Source organism: Nipponia nippon, unplaced genomic scaffold (genome assembly GCF_047370975.1).
Source record: "Nipponia nippon isolate SJK-2023a ecotype South Korea unplaced genomic scaffold, ASM4737097v1 scaffold_9, whole genome shotgun sequence".
NCBI classification, from domain to species: Eukaryota; Metazoa; Chordata; class Aves; order Pelecaniformes; family Threskiornithidae; genus Nipponia; species Nipponia nippon.
Window position 1 is genome coordinate 10,666,107 of NW_028262413.1, and position 16,394 is coordinate 10,682,500.

At 42.2% G+C, this 16,394-nt stretch overlaps 1 protein-coding gene across 19 annotated transcripts in view; it reads right to left on the minus strand.

Annotated features, from left to right (window-relative positions):
- Positions 1–16,394, minus strand: part of FOXP1 (forkhead box P1) — a 392,835-nt gene that overhangs the window by 21,945 nt on the left and 354,496 nt on the right. For 18 of the 19 annotated variants that reach the window (XM_087743167.1, XM_087743173.1, XM_087743168.1 and 15 more), the window contains 4 exons: positions 15,499–15,586; positions 9,407–9,490; positions 550–751; positions 364–443 (listed from right to left, as the gene is read on the minus strand). In XM_087743167.1, the coding sequence (XP_087599293.1) occupies positions 364–443; positions 550–751; positions 9,407–9,490; positions 15,499–15,586 (454 nt within the window). The remainder of the gene's footprint in view (positions 1–363; positions 444–549; positions 752–9,406; positions 9,491–15,498; positions 15,587–16,394) is intronic. The other variant, XM_087743183.1, reaches the window with a different exon arrangement.

The following is a 16,394-nucleotide window of genomic DNA, read 5'->3' on the forward strand; positions in this document are numbered from 1 at the left end:
AGCAGAATCAAAGAGAAATGCAAAACATTTCACTAGCTGATTAAAGCTCAGTAATTATTTAGAGCTCAGATTAATTCTAGGGATCAGAGATTACTGTAGCTTGTGATAATTGACTTGCCATCTTTAAACAGGCTCATTTTCACTGTTGTGTGAAATGAATTTCCTAATAATCACATCGTATTGTAATACTTAATCAAAAGCAATTATGTTATATATTGCAGTTCTAAAAACCCTTATAGTAAAGGTTTGAGCATTTGAGCACGCTTACATACCAAAGGTTTGAAAATCTATTTAATCCAGAGTGTGCACATATAGGGAGATATTTTTTTTCTAATCCAAATGCGTGTGTTTGGCTCAGCTTACCTGTCTAATTAAAGATGCATACGTGAACGGTGGTCTAACTTCTGCGTTCTTATAAAATTCTTGGTTCTGGGCAATATCTGCTAAATAAGAGCAGTTGTTCTGTTATCATCACAGCCCACCGCTGCCAGGCTGTGGGCAACAGCAAGCTGCCCCACCAAAGGGGCTGCGCCACCAGAACCCCTTTACCTGAAGAAATGGGGACGTTGTATTTATCCGAGTACCGCCTCCGGATGGGTCCGACGTTGTGCATGCTCGTGGTAGTGATGACCGACGGTCCCTGCGTGACGGGAGTGATGGGTGCAGTCGGGGTGGTGGGAGTATGAGGTAAGCTCTGCGGAGACGCCTCGGATGCAGTCTTGGAAAGCGTGACGCTCGATACCAGATTCAGCTGTGGAGGGAAGAACGAAGATTTTGTTACAAACGGCATTTCTGGCTAATTAAGGGCTGCACAGAAAATTCTTGATAACAGAGTCTTCCTCAGTTCGAAGCAGACAACGCAGCCCGAGCGCTTGCTTCAGCACAAAGTGCTGTTGTAACATCTCCATTAGGAGCCAGTCAAGAAATACATACATTTCCAAACAGATTTAAAGAAAGAGTAATGTAGCCTGCTGCCAGAACTACAAATCGTGGATTTTTATCTTAAACCTTAAAACAAGATCTCACACAGTATATAATCATTTTAATATTTTATTTTAGTTCCGCTGTTTCACAATTGAAACCCCACACATCTCTTATTTCCATGCTATCATTATGCATGGCTTCTAATCAGTCGTCTTGGATATTTCATTGAAGGCATCAGGCTTAAAATAAAAGGCGAGACTTTCCTAGGGACGTACTAGGGAGAAATGCAATCTCTCTCTTCAGCGTTTGGGCTTCCCCCCCCCCCCCCCAGTTCATCCATTTTAAAAGCAAAGCCCAGAGTAGGTTAACACTGGAATAATTTAATTAATCACACTGCATGAAATACTGCAAGCATTCAGCCCAGCAGAAGTGGCACCAGTCTTTATTTTCTCCTAGGATGGAAGGCATCAGCGTTACCTGCACGAAGCCCAGCCCCGGACAAATGGCAGCTTGCCACAGCAGGCTGTAAAACACAACTGCCTCTAGGATTGTGTATCAAACCCAGCTCCAACTCAAGTGTTTTCGATACACAACCCTATTTATATAACCAGCATCCACATTCCTCCCTGACCCTTTCTTTTCACCCTACAATGTCCTTTGAAAGACGATGCTCCGTCTCAATAGGTCACTCCCGCTGAAGTATTTTAAACAAACAATCCGATCTCTTAACTACAACATCAGAAAAGATGACTGAGAAAAGGGCGCTCTGACTACTTCCACATTTCCTTCCCTTAGGCGGTTTTGTGAATAATATTGGTGAAATCCTGACCCCATTGAAGTCGGTAGCAAAATTCCTACTGAATTTAACAGGGCCAGAATTTTACAACTTTTGTTCGTGATTAAAATTCCTTTTTGCTGGACATGAAACCTTTTCAGATGAAGGCAAGGCGCACTACTCAGCTATGCCCCCAAACATCTCATGTTTATCCATAAGGCACTGTATTAATTTTCCTCGTATGAAAGTAACCAGATAAGAAAACTCCTATTAGCATCCCTCATATGAGTTAACAGCCACAAATAATGTTTCTTTATAAAAATAATAGGATTTATCCCAAACAAAGGTAGTGGAAAATAAAGGGCTCTAATATTACAGAAAGGATACCAACACAAAAAGCCCATCGCCCACAGAAAGAGCACAGCTGAGCAACAGATAAATTGTGATTCCTTTTCCCTGCCGACAGTGAGACGGAGCAAGCCAAGGGGAGCCCTGGCCACAAACGCCCGGCGCTGTACAGCTGCGACGGTGCACCAGCAGCTTGAGCACCGCTCCAAGGAAAGGAGGTGGTGAGCAGCAGACCTGCAAACACCCATCTTTCTGTGCAGGTGCTCACGAGCGATACTTCACCTTCCAGCGGGAAATATTTAACGCTTTGTGGCGAGGCCAGAGAGTGCGAACCCAGAGAGGGATCGCGGAAGGCGGTGAAATATGGGTATTGATTTCCCAGAGACTCCCGCACCGGCGTGAACTGCTAAATGCAACCTGGAGGTGAGCGTGCCTGCTCAAGCCCCCGCCGCGCCGGGCACTGCCGCCACCAAGAGCCCGGTCCGTTTGTTGACTGGCGTGATTTAAGGACACTGATTAGGGACATGTACATAGTAATGTCTCCCTGTTATCCATCTATTACATATGATAAAAGGACCAGTGACGATAATAATAGTACAACTGACAGGTCTCACCATGAAATTAAATCTACTGTATTTTATCTCAGTTTCTAAATGGACATTTTAACAGTCCAGTAACTGCGAGCAAATCTGCATCAATTTTAAGTGCCCGTCTCTAGCGCAGGCTCGGCAGCCGGGCCCTCCTGTTGGAAAGATCACTGCTCATGCTTCATCATTAGGGCTCCAACTACTCCATTTCAAAAGAGTCCCCTTCCTTTTTTAGTGTGTAAAAACTTAACATTTAATCTGTTTCTACTAGGAAACTGCAAGAAAGGATCCACAAAGGTCAGTGTTCCCTGCTTAAAGAATTTGAGTTAAATTTCTTTAGGCTTTTCAGGGTAGGTAGCAACTAGGAATAAACACAGCAGAGGACCAGCAAAGGGGGGGGCTTTAACAGGCTTGACAAATGACACTGTGATTCACACCCACTGCTGGGCTGCCACTAATAAGCTACAGAGGAAGCAGCCAATCTCAGCTAATTACCAGATAAAATTGTATTGTAAGGACTCTAATTAGGAGATGCTTATGGAGGTGATCTAATGATTAAACACTGCATCCGAGTGACCCCACCATCAATGTGCAGTGGTGCAAGATGTCACCGGAATATTTTGTAGAAACAGTAATTTTATTTCAAGGAGGGGAGGCAGTAATATTTGTAATAATGGCTATGAGGTAAACTAATTAAAAGACAGTTCCTAAAGGAAGACTGTGGCTTTGAGCAGCTGTGGCCGTTCCAAAACAAAGTGCCAAATCTCAACAGAGGAGCTGCAGTCAAGTGGAAAATTTCTGCCTGACCTCTGCTCTCGCTATTAATTTGCAGGAAAACTAATGACACATATACATATTCCCACAAAATTGTTCTAATTGCTAATTTGCCAAAGGAGCCCAGTTTCCAAATTAAACATGACTGCAGTCTGTGAGGAAAGAGAGAACAAAAAGCTGGAACGCAGCGAGTCTGCTGCGTTTCACCTCCGACGACCATTTGCGAGCCTGAACCAACAAGTTAATGAAACACGACCTTGTCGATCGCTAGCGAAGTTTTTCCTTTTTCCGTGTTTTATTTGATGACACTCTCTCCTCTTCCAGCCAGGGTCCGATCCCTGCCGATGCCGTTACCAAACCACAAGCTAGGGTAAGGGAGGAGAGGGCTGTGCTCCCTCCACAGACCTTCGCTGCTGCTTTCTTTGTTGCATCCATAGCGCAAAGGCTGAAAAATCGGTTGTGAATTAGAGCAGAATAACAAATTATGAATGATGTTGGTTTTGTTGCCATCTTGAAATATTAATCTGAATGGTAAACTATTAAATCTTAATACTGGCATCAATTAGAAACGTCAAAGCAGCCCTGGATGATTGTGCAGGGCAAAGATCAGGGAGGAACCAGGCTGGGAGGGTTTCTTTTCCTGATGGAAACTCGACATGGTTTCTCCCTGTTTGCATTTTCTATTTAAAAACAAGTTACTATGATTAGAAAAGTTGTTTGCGTTGGTATTTTGCAAACAGCCTGTTTCCCACATACCATAATTTTTTGGATGAGGTATCATAGCTGTCAGAGGGGAGGGAGCCTAAGTCACAGAGTTCGCACTTTAACAAGCAAGAACCCTTGCACCGCAGTAAGGCACAACGTGGGGCAGTCTCCAAGTACGCTGGAGAGTACAGCCCTTGCACCAAAGAGTTAAATGTTTTTGTAATGTTTGTACTGGGGATGGGGGGAGGGAGGATTTCCTCCAGCCTTTAAAAAAACCCCACAAAACAACAAAAACCCCCAAAAACAAGAAGGGAAAAAAAAAACACAACAGAAAACCCACCAAACCCCACGAGTTTTAGGTCCTAAAGTTCTGCAAATTCAATCACTGAACCTTGTTGGGTGCTTTGTTCAGTTTTGGTTTTTGAGAACATTTCCTCATACTGCTTTAACTTAATCATAAATGCCATAATTGTTTCAGCATTCAATATCCTGCTTAGGATTTTATTATTAACCTTCCCTTTCAAGAAATAGTCATGTCTTCCTATTAAAGGTGAAGACTGAGTCATTTTCTTTTTTTTCTTTAGATATAAACAAGGCAGAGAGTAACCCTCTCCTTCACCCCGTAAAATAGATTTCCAGTAAGTGGCTCTCCCACTAAGGCTAAGTCTGATTTCTTTTTGTGTAAACATTTTACATGACAATAGTGGCTGCACATAAAAAAGCCCCTAAAACTCTTTTAAAAGAAAAAAAAAAAAAGAAAAAAACTATATCTATTTCTAAGTGTCACGGTGGGGCCATACCCACTGCTGCAGGGCAGTGACTCCTCTGCCATGGATGTTGCCGCTCTGGTCCCAACTGGTGCTGAGGATCTTGCTGCACTGAGTTCCTGGGACTGAAACACTCTGGAGCAGAGACTCCTTTTCTTGACACTGAGGGTGAGAGAGAAAGCTAACGCTGGGCTTAAAACTTTGTTAAATGCTGTGTCTTCCTCTCCCGTTTCAGCCTGGACACATTAGTGTATTAGATGCAGAGCCTGGCAGGCAGCAATCACTTAGCAGGTGTTGTTATTGGCAGGAATACTAAGGAAACCGAAGCTGAGGAGTGAGACTTAATGAAAACCAGTATATAAAAACAGCTTTTGTTGTGCTTGAGAATCTCTCTTTATTGCTGCATATCGTTATTTTTTCAAACTATAAAGTACGGCTACAGCAGCTAAAATGCTCAGTCATTACCTCAACAGTTAAAAGACTATTTTTTTTTAATGCTTTGTTATTACAGTTGCTAAAAACAGTATTTCAAAACAATCGTAACTGCTATGGTTAGGGTAAAAAAATACATTAAAGAAGGGATATCTAACAGTGCATTTTATTTAAAGTGCCAAAAGTTTCTTTAAAAGTTTTCTGTCTATTTTTAAAAGATGGCGATAGCACTTAGTATGCAGAATTACTTGTTGGTTGATGCGTTTTCCTTTTCCTTCCCTTCCTATGAACTTCAACGTAAGTTAATCCCCCAAAAGAAAGCACATTTCCATTTCAACCTATTATGCTGATCACTAACACCAATGAAAATACCATGTAAGGGAAGGTATCTTAATAGCAAATCCAGAATAGAAAATTCTTGAGAAATTGTACTGGGTTTTGTGTTGTGGGTTTGTTTTTTTTTTTTTTTAACCTTGAAAAAAATTCACCTTACAAAAAATATGTCACAGCGTATGCTTTCACAGACAGCTTTGTTCTCACTTTACTCAGGCCTTCAGTCTCACTGAAACAAGACATGCAGCAGTAACAGGAACAACTTTGTGTGCTCCAAGCGTGAAGTTGCGAGACGCTTCCGTTTTCTTTTAAAGCGCTGCACCACTGGGCATTTTAATTATAAAGTTGGACATTTCTAAAGAAGGCATTTAGCTCTGCCCCAGCTCCTGATGTGGACTCCTTCCCCAGCTCCCTCCTGCCTGCCCAGCAGCTCCTCAGGAGCCAGGGAAGAGCTGCCCTTTGCAGTACACCAGACATCAACAGCGACCTCCCCGCGTACGTACCTATCCGCCAACAATTTAGTCCATCCACCACTACACTACATAAGAACATGTTTCAATCTCATTGGCTTTAATAAGACTAAAGAGCTTTATTGAACAGATGTCTTGCTGTAGTGAAACGCACGGGCCACTCCACCGCCCTTCCCAAGGTCAAAATCAGTGCAAGGAGTTAAAGCCACCCGAAGGTGGAGATGTGACAGATGGACATGGCTAGACTGGACAAGCAATCCTTCCCTGAAGCTGGGCGAGTTTTGAATCAATGCACAACCACCAAGAACCTGGCTAGTGGTCCAACCTGTCCAAAACCACCGCTCAGGCTGCTGCCTGAAGCCCAAACAGGAAAGACGGTACGAACGGTCAGTGTGGATTACAAATGGCACGTGGTTAACACAGACGCTCAGTCACCAATTTTACCTGCCAGTAACAAAATAGTTTAAAAACAAGCATTAAGATCCTTTAAGCAGAATAGAAACATTCCTCTGTCATGAAAAGGCTGTATATTAAATCCCAATTCATTGGTATGTTTGGATTTGCAGCCGCTCTTCCCTTTAAAATCAGTGATGTACCATAATATATTAATTCCAACATACACCTTGCATTAGTTATGTTGGCAAAAAAAATTAATTACTGGATGTAAAGAATACTTTGCACTGCAATAATGGTCATCAGATCTTTTTACCAAAGTCCTATCCCACTGAGTTAAAAGGACTAGGGTCTAGCACAATCTATGCAGTGCCTGTGTATTTTTTTCACTAGGAAAGCACAATTTATGCAAAACACTATACTTCTACATTTTATAATTAATTTTCAAATGCTTCACCTATACATATTTTAATAATTTCTGATTTATCAGATGGTATCTATAATAAATTTTTCTATATTTCAATAAATGAAAAGAAGGCAGTTTCAATCCAACAACAGAGTGCCACACAATATAGGCCTGTCAGGCACCAATTTTTACTTCTAACATGTAAGTTAAAGGATAAGGAATTTATAATGCTGCCTGTGAACGAAACCACTTTTCATACACAAATGTGATCTTTTTTTTTCCAAAGGGTAATACAACAGTACATTTACATAAACTAATCCAAACAATCTATGTATTTGACAATGGCAAACCTCACACAGACTGCCTATTGTTGGTTTACATCTTGGAGTTCTTTATGTTGGCTTGTAACACTGCTCTAGCTGTCAAAGGTTTGACTTGGACTCTAAATAAATGGTTATAGAAGTGCTGTGCAGCGATATTGGACTTCTTTGCAAAAGAAAACCTGCTGTGTATGAATTCAAAAGCTATTAATTTTTCAGTCAAAAATATTCATGCCTATTTCTTTTAATAAAGAAACACTGTGCTGAGCAACTGAGAGATAATGTTGACTAGTGGTACAGAATTTTCAATAGAGCAGTTAAAAATAAATTTAGTAGGAGGTCCCCAACAAAGCTATAATTTTCTGGAATGTAAAACATTTTTAATACTAATCAAGACAGCCCTTTTCCCCCTGCGTTCACCTTTTTTTTTTTCTCCTTCCCCCCCCCCCCCCCCCCCCCCGCTGCTCTTCCCTCTTTATTAGCTGTTAACACTAATCTTCATGGCGACACCGCCTGGTATCTCCGTAGCCTACAACACCCGTGAAAGCTTCCTGCCCTCCGCGGCTGAGCATCGATCACGAGCTGCCTTGCCAAAGGCTGCTCGCCTTCTTATGATTTCCTCCCTTTAGTTTTTAATCCTTCCTCCTGAGGGGCACCGCTGTTATGAAAGGCCTCAAGGCAGAGTGCTTTGAGACTCCCAGATTATTCCGCTGTTTTAATTTTTAATCCAGTAAGAGCTATAGAAACCAAACCTCCTCCCCATTCTGTTGGGTCTACATACTTTGCCAACAATGCGCTGAAGCATTTGCATTCAGGCTGAGATGGATGCGAGGAACTAGAAGAATGCTATTTTTATAGACACTGTAAGTACTTTCTACTCTAGAGGACTGGTATCCACCGGATCAAGCAATTTTCGGCATCTCAACAGCTTAAATGGAAGGGTTCATACCTACCACTCAACTCTCTCCAAGAAGGCACCGAAATCTCCCGTTGACTTTGACATCTGCTCCAGTGTTGCTGAATAGCCTACAATTTTCTGTCTAGTAGCCTCCCTATGCACTTCTGCAGCCATTTATTTCCAACTACATGGAAACTGAGAAATCCTTTTCTAGTAAAAATGGGTGCGCGAAGTGTTTAATGATTTTATGTTCTCTGTCTCTGTAATGTGTTCTGTTTCAGACATTAATTTTGTCTACCAACTGCATCTTGGCAGGCTACCATATTTGCTGGGTTAATAGTCTGACTCCTTTTTATTTCTATCACCATAAATCACACATATATGGGTGTGTGTTTGCTTTATTTATAGAAAAAAAATCAGTCAAAACAGATAAACCAATACTTTGTCATTATGCTGCATCATTGCATATTGATTAAAATTGCTAGTACTAACTATAGATTGTCAACGCTCAATTAATTTTCACACAATGACTCAAAGCAAAATCAAATAAAGCCAGTGTACCTTTAAATCTTACAAATCTTAAAATCAAGAAGCAAAGCACTCTCTCCATTTTGAATAATCACTGGAAGCTGTGAGGAACATTTTCAGTGTTAAGAGGCTAGGAGAAAACAACAGCTGAAGAAGAGTCATTTTGGTCAGGGAACAAGATGGTGGATTCACCTGGGTTTGGGGGTACCCAGGAGTCGCCTTGGGCTGCAAAGCCACTTGCTTCCCCCGCACTCCCTTTTTTAAAGGGCAGTCTGGGGCAGAGGAGGTTTCCCTTCTCGGTTTCAACAGCGTAAAACCTGATACTGGGTAACCATGATTATCATCAAAACGTGCAGCTAGAATCTCTTCTACTGTAAATGTCTGTCAGACAGGGAGAAAGCAAAATAAATATACTAAATATAATTTAATTACATCTCCTTCCTAACACTTCCTAAAATTTCATGCAAGTCAGATTGAGGCAAAGCAACTTACAGGCTAGCATGTGAGGCCACAAAAAGGCCCAATGCATCAGCTTTAGAGCAAAACTTCTTTCAAACTCCCTGAAGAGAGGGGGACATCAAAACCCGGGTGCCCGTGGCAGTGCCTCCTGCAAAGCAGTGCTTTGCATCTCCTCACCACGACCGGCTCCGAAGCAGGCCATGCTTCACATCATGCGCTCCGGTGGGAACAGGAAAGAGAGGTTTGTTGTGAGGTTTTGCTTGCTTTCGGCACAGTTCGGTACTTACGGGCTGAGGGGTGGCTTTTGGTTCAGTTGACTTCACATGCAGGTGTGTCATCATGGCTTGCAGGCGCTCTTTATCTTTTGCAAGCTGAAAGGGGGGAAAAAATATCCTCTGTTACTCGTACGAATAAAACCCAGCCTCTGCTTATTCCTAATTAAACAGCTGGCACCGAGGCATGAGACAGAAGAGTTTTATTGCCGAGTAGTTTGGAAATTGTATATGGTCTATTCGTGAGGTAAAGCTAACGCATGGTGCTGGGTGTCACTATTTCCCAAAGCAAAATGCATTAGTCCTCGAGTGAGAAGAGCTAGACCTGCCGGCACCAAGAGCTTCACTCTAGCCCTGACAGCTAAAAGACAACAGTGAATCATGTTTATTAACCAGTCCCACTCCAGCTCAGGAGGTGCAGCAGAAAGCAAGCGAGGCAGCGACTCCGAGATGTGTTTGCCTCCTTTCAGACCAGAAAACAAGCGGCGCAAATGGACCGTGGCTTTTACGTCACGTACAGGCTTTGCGGCATGTGCAGCGAGCGCAGAGACAGCAGTGGTTAAACCACACGAGGCACCGCTGCGGGGCACGGCGGGCGGCCTCGGCTCTAGAAAACGTCCTGCTTTTACTTGAGAAGGTGGCGCAGCCCCTTGGTGGGCCACCCTGGGCAGGCAGGCTGGGAACCTGAGCAGGGGCACCCTGAGCGTGGAGCAGGAGCAGCAGTGTGAGTTCCCAGCATCCCTTTGGCAGATGCCTGAGGACAGCAGGGTGGGAAAGGCGTCAGGAACTGCCCCAGAGCCCTCATCCCAGGGCACACAATGCCATAGGATTGATCCTTTCACCCTTTTTCATTGGTCACGTCATGCTCAAGAGTTGGGGCAAAGCTCCTGCTCTGGATGTCTCTTGCATTTTTTGGTTGAGATCTACACCAGGCCACAGCTGGTGTCTCAGGATCACACTGTAGGCATCCTTGGCCAGGACAGCTTCCCAATGCATTTCAATGCACTGGACAGACACTAAATCTCATTATTTTTGGAAACAAGAATTTTTTTGTATGTGTGAATAGGACTTTTTCCAGCTGCTCTTCAAAAAAAAATACAGTGGAAAGATATTAAGAAATAATACTAATGAAAAAGGGGTGTTAGTAACCTACATGCCCAACATAAAGGCTCCTGTTTCCAGCAGGACTTGGATCAGGTTCTCACAAATGATAATTTTTGCAGAGCTGAGTTTTTGCTTTAGACAAGCCAGATTCCTGATGCCAAGAGGAGAACTGTGCTCACATTCCAGCAAAACTTTAAACAACCTGCCCACCTTATCACCATCATCTGTTTGTAGCAGTAAAGTTGGGCTAAGTGTATATAAAAGGAGACTTGGTCATAAATCCCCATTCATAACCTTACAGTCAAGGTTGTCTTGCTCTTCGCAAGGCGAGGAGTTTCTGACCATGCCAGAAAGGCGTCATGATGGGATAAAACTTGGCACATGGGTTTCTAAGACAGGAATTAAATAAAGGAAAAAATGGTGTCACCACTGTGTGCTCTGGAAGTGCAAAAGCAAAAATTGCTGGGCTTTTCAAACAGCTGCTCTTTTCTTGGTCAAAAATCTCAATGGCAAGAGAGAAAACCTGACACCTACAACAGATCTCCTGCAATCTCGTCACCAGATCTGTGCTGGACTTCACAGAAGAGCTGAAGGGCAGCGACAGGCTCTTATCGCAGCACTGCAGCAGAAACTTCTCCCTCTGAGGACCTCTTCAGAGAAAGGAGAGGTCTCACCCCTCGGCCGCCGTGCTTCACACAAAACAAATTAAAACCGAGAAATAGTTGTACTCTCAGTTCAGCTCTGTTGTGCAATCTCTCATTCGTAGCAGTCGCTGGGCGCACAGGCTGCTTGGCGGGGTCATTTGTGCATTAAATTTTGGTCTGCAGGCTACTGCAGAAGAACAACATCTTCTAGCCAAAGTAAATAAAAGGCAGGCACCTGAAAGCTTCCTGCCTGCACCAGCGCGGCGGCGGGAGGGAAAGGCACCCGGGCAGCACGGGGCACACCCTGCGGCGCTTCCTCCGGGCCCCCTCGGCGAAACGGAGCGGTGCACCTCCCTCCGAACGGCCGGGGTCCTTGTTTGTAGTGTTTTCACTCATCATCTTAGCAATGCTTTTAACGCCGTTTCTGGTGGATGGAGGTTATTAAAGATCCTCTCGACATTTCAGGCAGACACACGCTAGCATTTTGTCATAGTCTAGGAATTCAAACACTCACCCAGTTAGGCAGGAGTTTAAATTATGAAAAATAGAGGTCTCTCAGTTTCAAAGCACTGAAGAGAAGTAAAAAAAAAATCTGAAGAATTTCTTTAAACTGTTTTTCCCTCAGGTCAGGAAGCAGTAGTGATATAAAACTAGAATGTCACTAGTAGCCCCTCCAGTCAGTGGGGTCATACAAAACAAGTCATGAGGGCTTGCTCGGCCATCGATGGGAACAAATTCTCACTGGTGGCACTCACTGGAGTGCAGATGGTCCAGAAATGGGAATTATTAGTAGACATGCAGGAAAATGCTCTTGATCTACTGATAGTGTTCTTGGGCAAGGACTGTTCTGCCACGTACGAAAGGATCTGCTCTGTACAGGAGGTCTGAGGACTATAATACAGTCCCATCTGAAGCCTCTTTCTTTTTTCCTATATCCATTTCGAAAGCTCTGCATGGTGGGAGTTTTCAGATGGCCACCCAGTTCTTCATGATAAGCCTGATTTCGTGAGGTTTCCCTCAGCTCCGTGGGATACAGCCATGACGTAGATGCCTAACTGTGCTTCAACAGAAAACTGGTTCACATCCAGAGCAAGGTACATGCTTTGCAAACTTGGACACCAAGACACATGCCTTGCCCTGGAGAGGTCAAATCCTAAAACTACAGAGGTAGGAAAGGCAGGAGAGGGAAGGCACAGAAAGTGCAGGCCAGAAGGGGTTCAAGGCGAGGGGGCAGCACGGAGTCTGGCGACCAAGGAGCAAGAGAGAAAGCATTAGGCACAGACGATGGAGAAATTGCACAGGAGGAAAAACAGACAGAAAATAATGGCAAGGAGCAGGAATGTGAAAATGGAAACCCAGTGAGGGCATTCAACAGGAGCAACATGGCCACATCAACAGGAAGGGGAGATCACTTCAGCAGCAGGATTTTGGACAGACCAAGGACAAAGGAGAAGGCAGCCAGTCATGGGCAATGCAAGAGACAACCAAGACGTAGCCTCTTCCCTCCCACTGTGTGCCTAGTTAGGCTGTGCACTAGAAAGGTTTAGGACCTACTTTTCAGGAGTGTCAATGGATGCTTTAGGAAAACAGGCCCAAGCAGTGTTTTCACTACACTGAAAATGGCCAGCTCTCTTCATTTTCTCCCATTAGGAGATACTTTTTTAAACTTATCATAGCCTTGTTGCTGTCCTGAAATGTTTTTCCACTCAAAGGTGGTGCTGCAAAATGGATGTCCCATTCCAGCTAAGAACTAGCTAAGGATAGGGATATGTTCCTGTGTTTGTGTTTTACCCAGCAGCCCAATTCTCACTATTTATAATGGCAACAAATGATCATGTCAAGATGGTTTAAACAAAGTGAAATATGAGAAGATCTCTACCTTGTCTGTGATATTTTAAGTATGTTTGTGATGGAAATGCTGAGACCAAAGCTTTGAGATACTTCTGCAAAGGGGCATTTGCAATGAAACACAAAACAGATATGACCTGTTTCTTCCAAAAAGTTAATTTAAAAATTAATTACTTTAAAAAACATAACACTTATCTCTGTCTACGACACTGATGAAACTATTGTGCGTAAAATAAAAAAGAGCATGAAGGAAAAAAAAGAAAGGCTTGCATTTGGGTCTATCACACTCAAAGCCTGAAGTGCAACCCTCAGGTGGAATCGATTTGCTAAATTCTACCCCTGTCTTGATGGGGCTGTGCATGCATGAAATGGTGCGGCACTTAGATCTTGCCATGGTGTTAGACCCTGAACAGCATGTCATAGCTCCACTGGAAGGCGAAGCTTCTCATCGGTGCTGAGCACCACAGGTCAAGTGGGAAAGTCTATGGGTCCCTCTTCTATCTAGCTCACAAAACTCAGTCGGCCACAAGGCTTGTTGCCGCCACTCTGTTGGTAACTACTCCATTGCGGGAGTATCAGGTCAATGGTCTTAGTCCAACTGCTCCTGTTACAACACATTGGGTGCTGCAGACCATGTCATTGAAAACCCTGCTATTGGGTCAGACTTTAGTTTTATTATGGTTCTGTGCAAAAATAGGTCACAGCCAGATAAACTAGGTACTGGAGGACAAATCCTCGTACATATTTATGCAGAGTTTTTTTTTTTACAGTATCAGAGGACTGATACACAGGATGAAAAGAGAGGAAGAAGAGGGGAGTTACAGGTACATTTCAGAAGCAGGACCACCCTCCTCCTCCACCTATCCTTGCTGGCCAATGCATAGATGTTCTCACTCTGTTATCAACATCCCTGTCTAAATTAAGCCTCCAGTTCATCCAGTCTACTGTGCTAGTATGATTGTTAAAAACAAATCCAGAACTTTTTGGCCCTCACACCACTTTGAAATTATGTCCTTGTCTTGGGGACCTTATGCTACCTTTCTATGCAATGACTCTAAGCTAAGAGGTATTCCCCAGCACTAAATGGGCGTGAAGCTGTTACTATTAGCCACTTGTAACAATTAGTAGAATGCACCGCTGACAAATCTTTCAAAAATATTGTCAAGGCCTTATGGAGAGTTGGTAACCAAGTACCATCTCTGTCCTGTCCAACTGTTAACACAGAGCATCCTCCTGTAGTTCCAGGCACAGCCATTCCCAGCAACTGCAGGAGAGAAGGATTAATGCTTTTCAAGCTGACTGTAACTGAAGAATCTAGATTTACCTTCAGCCTGAATATTACTGCATCTTGGTAAAAGATTATCTCATATCTCAGTTTACCAGGAAGACTGCAGATTTTTTTTTTTTCCCCCCTAATTCCTGAGAAACTTGTTAAAATAACAGACCATTTCTCGTAACATTTTCTGCAAGACTCTGATATTTTATGACTGGTAGTTTGATTTTTATAAAACTTGTATTAAAATAGTTTATATTGCTTCAGCTAATAGTGAAAGAGTGTCATGACCAGTGTGTTCCTGAAAGTAAAATTTAGGAAATATCTATGAAAGAAAAAGGGTAATTTGTAAGATAAGAAGATAAAAGGCATTTTTTTAAATGCTTATCTTGAAAAGTAACAACAAGAAGTTTAAGTGTGTTTTTGCTGATTTTTCTCTCCAACTATTTGAAGCTATAAATGACTTAACTCAGTAAAATTCCAAATGTAATTATCTTCTGTACTTAGCCCAAGGCTTTCCATATATCTCTACACTGCTGTCTTGCATACAAAATAGGTTTTTCAATAGCTGGTAACTATATAATGTACAACATTGTTTTAATTTCCCCTTCTTTGCTAACCTCTTGCCTACACACAGACACACTGTCAAAGCCGCCCAGCCAGAGCAGCGAGGTGCAGGGAGACAGAAAGGACTCAAAAGCATTTGGAAAGGCAGTTACACAAACAGGTCATACCTTTGCATCACATTCAATATATTCCAATTTACCCCCTTTTGGCACTTTTAAAAAAATTATTTGCTACAAATGGCAAAAAAATAATAGTAATAATAATAATACATGGAGAGTATTAGTATATGAGAGACCACCAAACAAGCCAGGTCATGCAGCGTTTTGAAATAAACATCAACCATTTCCCCCGTGTACCAACAACTCTAAATGAAGGGGACCATATTCCGCTCGCCCCCCTCCGCCCACCCGGGTGAGTATAAAAAGCATTAGATACATACTGATGGATTTCCAATCAGTCAGCCTGTTTAAGTTTCCTATTTCTTTTCAAGTTACGGTTTAGAAAAGAGGAAATGAAGCTGCAGTTTCTTTTGACGGTTTTTAAAACTACTACAAGAAGGTTTTGAAAGCTGGTTTTCAATCATAGGGGGAAAAGCAGAACTCATTTTTTATTGCTGTCGAGAATTGGATTTGATTAATACTGAGGTAATATTAAAATAAATTTTATTTTACCTGTAGCTCTAACTGCTGTACAACCTGCATTTGTACTCTACATTGGGCTGTACTTCTATCATCCAGCGCATGCTCACTGTTGAGATGTCTGTAACAATACACAGAAAATCATTAAGTGAAATGGATAAACAAAAAGGAAAAAGTAGTTACCAGGATGAATAAGCAATCTGAATGTTATCCAGCAGGTCTTCATCAATCTGAGATTTTTAAGATAATTTTTAATTTTTTTTTTCCTCTGTCCTGCTTTGGCTTGTGTATCTTCCCATCATTCATTATATCTTAAGCACATTTTTTCAGAAGAACGCTCATTTGTATATAAGAGAAATTTTGCAGAACAGTTGTTTTTCCTCCATTAGGTAAATGAAAGTGAGATCAAGAAATTATAGTAAAATAATTTCATATATAGTTTTGTATTACTTGACTATAAGATGCTGGATATATCTAAATGGACACATGCGATACATGAATAATTAAATCCCATAGAACCCTCATGTTTACGTGACTAAAAATAAAATAAAATACATGATTGTGTAAAGAACAAAAAAACCACATAAAATTTGGTGTATAAGTATGTGCAAAATATGTACCAATAAAAGAGAGAAAAATACGGACAGTTACTGTAAAGCAAATCTTCTTCATCCAAAAGAAACAAAAAGTCATCCAGAACACTAGAACAGCTGGAATTCAAGGTTTATTGTAGTATGTGTTCTGAAAAACTTCCCCCATGCAAATGTTAAAATAAATTAAAAAAATAAAGCCTTTAAAATAAAACTGTTCTAAGGCTCAGGCTAAAGCTATGTTTTGGGGCTAGCACCTTCATAGAAGTGGGGGGAAAAAAAAGTATCCCCAAATATTGTTTTCCCATCTACACTTTGTTACCGTTAAATTGCCTTGAT